This window comes from Pygoscelis adeliae, unplaced genomic scaffold (assembly GCF_000699105.1).
Source record: "Pygoscelis adeliae isolate BGI_AS28 unplaced genomic scaffold, ASM69910v1 Scaffold71, whole genome shotgun sequence".
In the NCBI taxonomy this organism is placed as follows: Eukaryota; Metazoa; Chordata; class Aves; order Sphenisciformes; family Spheniscidae; genus Pygoscelis; species Pygoscelis adeliae.
The window spans coordinates 13,745,390-13,754,145 of record NW_008824356.1 but is presented as its reverse complement, the minus strand read 5'-3'; the positions used below and the strand labels follow the sequence as shown (position 1 = coordinate 13,754,145).

Here is an 8,756-nt window from a genome sequence, read left to right as displayed (position 1 = left end):
TTTCTCCCCCTAAATCTTTCTTCCTCTTCATCCAAGAAGCCTCCCTTACCGTCACTAAATCAGGTTATTATATATTTATACACCTAGCTGCCTCTGGCCTAGCAATCTCCAGCAGGCCATTGTTAACTGTTGACTTCAAAATTACTAGCAGCGCAGTGCTCATTGGGTTGGTCTGACATGTTTTTTAATATAAACCTGCCTTACCTGCTTTCCCTTCGCCTCTGGGAAACCAGCACTTCTACCGTTACTGTGCATGACGGCTGGAAAACACTTTCCTAAGATCTGCTTTTAGCCATGTAGCCTCCAGCCCAGTTTTACTGTCATCAAATCCAGCCTTCAGACAGTCAAATCAATCCCCTTCCTCCTCTCTCCCCACATATGTTGTCTTTTCTTACAACCCAGTGTTTGGCATTTTAATTATCTTCTGTTTCCTTACTATAAACACCTGGAAAGTAAGCCTTACCTGGCAATGAAAAGGGAGATAAGTTGTCCTGTTCATTTTCCTCCTCTTGGTTCACCACAGGGATGTTCCCATTTTCAATATTCTCACGTCTCCCATTCTGAAGGGGTTTGCTTGAGCCATTGGCAGATTGGATTAACCGCTGACGCTGCACAGTGTCAAAGACAAAACTGCCATAGTTTGGAAAATATTGACTTTGTTAAATCTGGGTTTTGCTCTCTGTCCAGCCCCAGTCACGTGAACCGTGATGTTTCTCCACAAAGCCTTCCCTCCAGTCAGCAACAAACAAATCTGTCTGTGGCCTACCTGTCTTCATCAGGCCAGTGTTGATGATCCACCTCAAAATTACTGGCAGGAGTCTTTCAAGCCATGATGGAGAAAGTTGTCCTATCTGTTCTTCTGCACCATGTTTTAATGAGCGTGGTTATTCTGAAGCACTTCTCACTCAACAGTTCCCACTCAAACCAGCAATAGCACCATAATCTTGTAGTAACACTCAAGCCATTTCCGCACTATTAGAGTTGGCTTAAGAATGACTCATTACCCAGGATCTCTCCTACTCAGGTCCCATTCTTCTCCCTCCTTCTCATCCCCATTCCTTGAGGTAAATGTAAAGGTCCTACTTATAATTTTAAAAGCAGGACTAACCTCTGTTGCTCTTGCCTGAGTATGTACTTTCATGAAGCTCATAATTGCCCCTGCAGACATGTATAAGACTGTTACAGTTCCAATACATAGTACAACAATTACAGGGATAGGTTTTAAACATCAGTATATATACCCATTAATACACTGGAGAATGTGAGATGTAGCAGTATTTTCCTACTTTTAGAAAAAAAGAAATATTTTTAGTTTGTTAGATGAGATAATGCAGGTTCGTAAGTGTTCTCTTTTTCATGACAAATCGTTGCAACTTCCTAAAAAGTGCTCTGGAATGCCTTGAAAAATAAAGTAACTGCACAAAACGCAAAAAAATTCTGAAACGAATATTAACACACTGTAATTAAAAATAGAGAAAACTCACATCTGAATACTTCGCAAAACTCTGGCAGTGAGAATATGTAACAACATAGATCCAAAATGCTCTGGTTTAGAGAATGTTTTTTGCAGATGTTGAACTAGCAAGTATCAGCTCTCTGTACACATATCCATTAAGAAAGAAATTTTTTCTGATCAATGAATTGCCTTCAAAGCAGAACTTGTACAGAGTCAACTGCTGCTGGGTGCCCTATCTGTTCTTCTGCTCTTGACTGTATGCCACCAAGCTGACTTCCTAATAAACATTTCACTGTTTTACTGTTAAATTGGACTTTTGTTACAAACATTAGTCCTGCTTTCTTTCATTGGGGTATTCACAATGCTGGCTAGACACAAGAACGACATCTTACGATGTTCAAGTTCTATGAACTTGCTTGTATTTCCTAGACTACTGAAATTAATTTATTTGCCCGAGTGAAAACCTCTCATATTTCACATTGTAGGGAGCAAAGGATAAAATCCTGCCTTCATAGAAGCAAAGGTTGGCAGGCCAAGGATTTCACCCCAAGTACTCCATACAAGCTCAGAACAGCATCACTTGGGCCAGTCCTGTCACTTCAGCTGCAGGGTATGAAACAAGCAATATATAGTGGTGACAATATATCAAGTAAGAGTTAACTGAAACTGTCCAGGGCAAATTCCTCTCATGAAAATATTTTGGTCCATTTTCATTTTGAGCTGAGGACTACACTGAAGGCTAAAGAAGTAGGCAAACACCTGATGTAATCCTGATGTGCTGCTAATACAAGAGCAGTTCTTACAGATTTTTGGTTGCCCTGTCCATTATCCTTTCTTAGCCTGACCACTTTTGTAATGATCAAAAACAATTCTGCTGCTGCAGATAAAATTCAAATGTGCACACACACACAAACACACACTGAAACAAACATCTTCTGGCAGGGAGATAAGGGTGTCCCTCCTTGGTGACTGCCCTCCCATTAAGACAGGCAGCATCACCAATTGGGAATCTATCTTCAAATCTGCTGTGACATAGCTGCTAGAGAAATACAGAGCTCTAACCCATCCCCAGGAACATGGGAGAATCTGAATTCCAGAATCACTATAAGCATGGCTCTTTGGCAACCCCTCTGCCTCGTAGTCATTTATTGTTTTCTTAATGAACCTACCTCATTAATGATGAGTCGGCTTGCCATCCGCATTCTGGTGCGTGGTCCAAACTTATTTGTAATCATAATCCGTAATCCAGCTTCAGGGAACCGGTACTTGGGGGGACTGGAGCAGATGATCTCATCCACCATCACAACACTGTTTTTGCCATACTGCTGCATCCCCTTCACTAATGATCACAATGGACAGAGTTAGTTGTGGAATTGATCTTACCATGCTTCCCATCACCCAGCGTCATTCTTTTCAGGCTCAGGTGGGGGTAATATTAATCTGAATGCCTGAATTTACGAGTGACTTTCCTGTAATATTTCTGCAGCCTGGTGAATCTGCTCATCAGTTGTGCACTTCATTTAGATCACATGCTGAAAAGGGATTTCACTCTGCTAAGGTAGCCACCAACCCACTCTGAGATGAGTGGGAGCAGTTTTCGCCCAGCCATTCATGCTGTAGTACCAGTTTTCTTTGCTTATGTCCCACTACGGTTTTGTAAGCCTTCTCTAAAAGCACGTGCACTGTGGCAGTGTAGACAGTGCTCCTGAAACCTCTAAAGTTATCCCATTGGATCAAGGTGCTGCAAATCCAGAAGTCCCTAATGTTGTGCTCACTCCCTTTGGAAATCTTCACTTTACTTTCACAGATCATTATCAATATCTCTAACATGACAAGATTTGAAACAATGAAAAACAACAACTGTCAAGAACAAATGTATGTTTTAAGTAAGCCTTTGTTAATGTAAAGGAACTTGTACCAAGGTTAAGAGTTTTGTTCTACTGTATTAAGAATACAAGCAGAGAGACAAAATTATATTGGGAATCAACACAAGTACAGGCAAGGACTTTCAGAGCTCAACAACAAACCAATATTCTCACAAATGCTACAGACTACTCATAGCAAGCAGAGCAAGGCTCAGCAGACAGGAGACATACCCATGTGGTGTTAGAAAGCAGGGCAGGAAATATGCATATGACTGTAATAAATATTAATTATTACATGTAATAATATGCACGGGAAAAAAAAACAACAAAATTCTTTGCTGCTTGTTTTCTGCTTTGCTTAGCTTGGCTTCACCCTCCCACTCCCCTTTTGCATCAAGTTACTTACATTAAGAAGAGGAAGAGAATTTAGGAGGTAGAAGGGAAAGATAATTATTAGTGCATGGTTCCAGTCAGGAAGCAAAGGAAATCTAAGAGAACATTCAACTCAAACAAAGGAATTAAAATGGACCTGTTCTAAACACACAGAAATCTATATTGTTATTTTTTTGCATTATTACACTGTTGAAATATTTTCGTTTTTCAGGAAGAAGACTGGATCTATGCATGCATGTAAATCACATCATGCAATAAAGGCTTTGTTGTCTCAAGCATCTTCTAACACATTTGAAGTTGAAGAAATATATCCTTCCATTATCATTCAACAAGAAAAAACTAGCAAGCCTGTAAATCACCAGTAAACAGCTATATCTTTTACCCTTTTGCATTGGAGTGTCTTGCTTTGTTTCACTAAAATGAGTTTTCAATGAGTACACTGGGGTCACCTGAAGTGTCATAAAGAGATCTTTGGTTTCACAAAGAAATATGCCCTACTCAAAGAATCCACTCTTTAGTCTTGTCTTGCAGCTTAATATCTCTAATGGAGACTAGAACTAGTAGTAATTTTGCATTTGGTAAACATAAAGGAGCAATTATCCTCCCCCCTCCCCAACATCTAAAACAAATTAACCTTGCTGAGTACTGCAGCTGATGATGCAAATAAGGAGCACATCCATTCCGATGACTCTTACAGTTAGAATGTAGCAGCTTTTCTGTGAAGGAATATATAGCCAGACAAGCTTCCTAGGAACCAATCCTAACAGAAGAGGACTCAACCACAGTAGCTTAACATTTGCTTTAGTTAGACAAAGAAAAAGAAATGTTTGATAGCAATCCTGGTAAGGCAAACAGGCCAGATATCTTTTTAACAGTCTCATCAGATTAACTGCTCTCAAGTGAGTTTCTCCAGTGAAGTCTCCAAAGTGCTTCTTTATTTTACAGTGTCATGAAAAACATGGAAGCACTGCAGTTACTCTGGAACTGTTTCTTAGAGCACTAAGGAGACAGTGACCAAACATACTCAGCTTCGATGAAATACCATGATAAAAAATCCAGCACTGATGTAGAATACATCACTATAAATATATATATAACTAACTGCAGCTGTTTTGACTTGCTGCAGCACATTGCTCTTATATTTTCATAACAGCTCTTCAGTCTCACTCCCTATGCCCATAAACATACATACCTTGGCCCCATATGGTACAAACCAGCTCCACCTAAAAATCGTAAAAGTGGTTTTCACAAATGCGAGACAGAGAAAAGCCTTTTTCGCTTCTCCTTTGTGATATTCCTTAGAAAAATATCTAAGAATGGCTTTTCCTTTTAACAAAGTACCTAAACTTCCTGCTCACCACAAAGGGTCATCACCAACAACTCTGTCAAAATCCACAGAAAGCTTCTTGCTGACTTTAGTTGACTCCTGATCAGGCCCTCAGAAACCCACTTTTTTCAAGATTTTCTGCTTTTAGGCAGGAATCGAACCATGCCACCTGGTGGAAATTTGGGTCAACATAATACAAGCCAAGGGCAGCGAGCCACATGTTTGTACTTTTAAAATAGGAGCATTATTCACAAAGTACAAATATTTTGCCTTTACCTGTGCGCATAGAACTCGCCCTTGAAATTGAATTTATCTTATGGTGAAAAGCTCTCCTTTTTCTCTCTGAAACTTGAGTAATGGAAGCTTTTATATTGTACCATTGGAACCTCTTGAAAGTGATAAAACTTACAAGCATAAGAGAGAGCTGTGCAGCATGTGAACCTGCCTTTTATCTGCACCTTGAGCAACAGACTAACCATCCTTGGTAGGAAGAAAGTTCCTCACCCAAAGCAACTGTTCTTTTTCGGGAAGTAATCAGACTTTCCACCTGTGGAAAATCAGATTGAGGTTAGACTTACACCTTGGTGAAGCCAAGGGAGGTTTTTCAGTGGATCGTGAAACTTGCTAACCACTGGTTGGAGGTAAGGCAGAGGCCAGCTCTAGTTCTCTCCCTGCTACTGGCAGTGCTCCTGTTTCTGAAAGCTGCTGCTGGGGAAGGTGCAGCTCAGCTTGTGAAGCCAGCCAAGCGCCAACTAACAGTGAGTCACTGATAGGTCATGGCATATTTTGACTCAACAGGAGGGAGGTGCAACAGGCAGCCATGTGACAGCTTCTTCACACATAAAGCACCCATCTACAAAGCAGCTAGGCTAATACTGCCATCCTCCTCTCTCACTGCTCACTCCAAACCCTGCCACCTCCTTAATCTCTTCTTTGTGCCCTCTCTCATCCCAGGTAGGTTTGCCTATGATAGTATCTACACTCTCACGCTTTGAACAATGATCCCTCCAATGCAGCATGTAGTTGTGTAATGGGTGCTGGAGAAGGCAAAGAGAATCTGACTGAAACTGCAGTCTCAGTACATCTTTGAGGGAAATTAGAGAAGAAATCTGCTGTGGACAGTTGCTAGTGGGGACACCATTCTCATGAGTCCAGACTTTTATTAGCTTTCTTGCCCCTTTTCCTAAAAGTTCTGCATGTTCTTTACAAGCATCAAATAATCTTCACATTTCCTGAAAAGGAAATAGGTGGACAGCAAGCACTCTGTGCTGTCATCCCTTTACCACACAGTGGTTAGAGAGGAGAGCATGCAGGGAGATGACATCAGAACCCAACAAATGCCTCAGAAGTAAAAACCATTAATATCTGTGTTCCTTCACTGGATCACCCTTTTCCTATGTCCCCACTTGAATACATAAGTAACAACTGCCCTAGGAGATATCCTCTGAACCTTTTATGTATGTACCTCCACATCCAAGTGACAGACTTCACTATATCATAGTCAATGTTCACAAGAATTCATTGTAAAATGAGTTGAAAGTATTTCAAAGTCAGCTTCATTTAATTATGCTACAATGTCCTATGAGAAGTAATTTTAAATCTCTATTAAACTATTGTCTAAACACCATATCTGAGACCAGAGTATCAGTGTGCTGTCATTACATAAACCTGTAGTAAGTGACGGTACCTACCTTGAAGAGATCCTAGCCTAAACACGAAAAGCAGAAAAGAGTCGGATTCTCTGAGTCTGCTCTAAATTCCTGTTTGCCACTAGTTGTTATTACATGAGGACCTTTGCTACCTACATTGCTGCTGAGCTCAGTCTCCTAGAATGGGAGATGTTTGCAAAAAACAAAGCAAGGAGACCTCACTCGTTGAAAGTAGCCCAAGAGCTCACTAAATTATATGGTTTGTGTTTTGAAGGTAGGAATGATTTTGCTCTACAGAGAAAAGAGGGAATGGAAGAGAAGAGGGATAAGACAATGATAAAAACAGGCTTACAAAAAAGCCAAAAATACCCAGGTATGTTTGCTTACCTTCAGTACCAGAAGTCGGGTATCACCTTCTTCCCCTTAATGACAAAGACACAGACAGCAAAGAACCTGCATTTCTCAATTTTACGTATGTGCTTGGCAATGTATGCAGAGCTATTTAGGCATGTGAATGCCAGTCTTCTGAGGATCTGAACTCAACACATAATCCCTCTTGCCCACTGATCTGCCCATGCCCTTTCCTTCAACAGCCAAGTCTCAGCTTCTAGTTCCAAACTTCTTTATGAAGTGAAAATTACCTTCTTCCCGGGGAAAAAAAAAAAAAATCTTTCACAGTGTTGTAGCTCATCACTGAACAGGAGATAAAAAGGGAGCAAAATTGCCAATATGCAAAGCAGCTTGTTTCCAGAATATAAAAAAGAAGTTTTGATTGGGTTTTTTTTCATCTGGCAGTCTGACTGCTGAATTGCCAAGTTAACCCAATAAAAATTCCTGCTTATGATTGAATAGTAGCACTGTTTTGATCTGCATTAAAGAAATAAAAAGGATATCCTGTGAACTACTCTTTTCCGAAGTCCTGTCTGCTCAGCCTTACCTTTCCATAGTAATGGAATGGATGGGTCATCACAACTAGAGGCATAACATTTATTACCATCTTCCAGCTCATTGTTGACTGCGTCACCATTTCCAACATTCTTGCTTTTAAGGGTGAAGAAATTTTGCAACCTCACATTGTATCTAGAAGTGCAAAGGAAAGGTCTGAAAAGGTTGGATTGTTGCATTTCCTCATTAAACTTTTAAGCATCTGAGAACAACTTATGCAGGCAAGCAGTAAAGCCTAGATGCATGTTCTCTGACAACTAATAGGACGTTAAGAGAAAGGATTATCCAATTCAGTGGCAAGCTGATAGGAAAGCAAGGGCTGCACCTATCTCTCATGAGATACAGCAAACTGCAAAAAGACACTAGAGCAGATTTAGTGAAGGCAAAACACTGGAGCCACAGATTTTGGAGCCAGGACATTCATGATGCAACGGCTTCTTTACTCCTGCATCAGCTCACAATTCACCTCACTGTTTCTCTCAGTACTGTGTTCCCCATGGCAGGTGCTTGAGCATTTCTGGGACTGTTGACCATACCCTTCTAAAGAAAGAATGCGTCTATTTTGGCACTGAGGTGGGGTCTAAGAGGGCTGTCAATGAACTCTGCTAAGACCTGATGTAGAAGAAAAGGGAGGCTGAAGTTCCAAAAAGGGTGATTTGTGAGGGGAGGGCACCAAGGGATGAGTCTAAGCAACTTGCAGTAGAAGGGTGGACTCACAGACCCTTGCAGTAACAGTCAGACCTCTGACTCTCCTGTCAGAGGCAGTGACACTACAGAAGGATGTCAGTGTACAATCTGGTGTGAGACCGTCTAAAGATCAATACATGCTTAGCAGTCTGTCTAATGTTCCTTGACTTTGTTCTCCAGAGGTTACAAAACATGTGTAATAGCTGACATGCTGTGTGCTCACAATCCAGAGTACCTGGTGGACTTTTTCATATATCTTTGTATAAATCACATTTTCTCTCTCTTCTAAAAGCTACTTTACCTCAGTGCACTATGAAAAGGATGCATGAAAATATTTGCTGTTGATTGAGCACAAATCTGAAGTGAAACCGATTAAGCATGAAAAAGCAAGGGATCTTACACAGAAACATGACTGGCTGTATTGTCCTCAGCAG

General features: G+C 40.7%; 1 protein-coding gene across 1 annotated transcript in view; it reads right to left on the bottom strand.

Annotated features, from left to right (window-relative positions):
* SLC24A4 (solute carrier family 24 (sodium/potassium/calcium exchanger), member 4) overlaps positions 1-8,756 on the bottom strand; it is a 95,206-nt gene that overhangs the window by 18,314 nt on the left and 68,136 nt on the right. Inside the window, 3 exon segments of the mRNA XM_009319529.1 lie at positions 464-608; positions 2,626-2,795; positions 7,628-7,770. Coding sequence (XP_009317804.1) covers positions 464-608; positions 2,626-2,795; positions 7,628-7,770 — 458 coding nt within the window.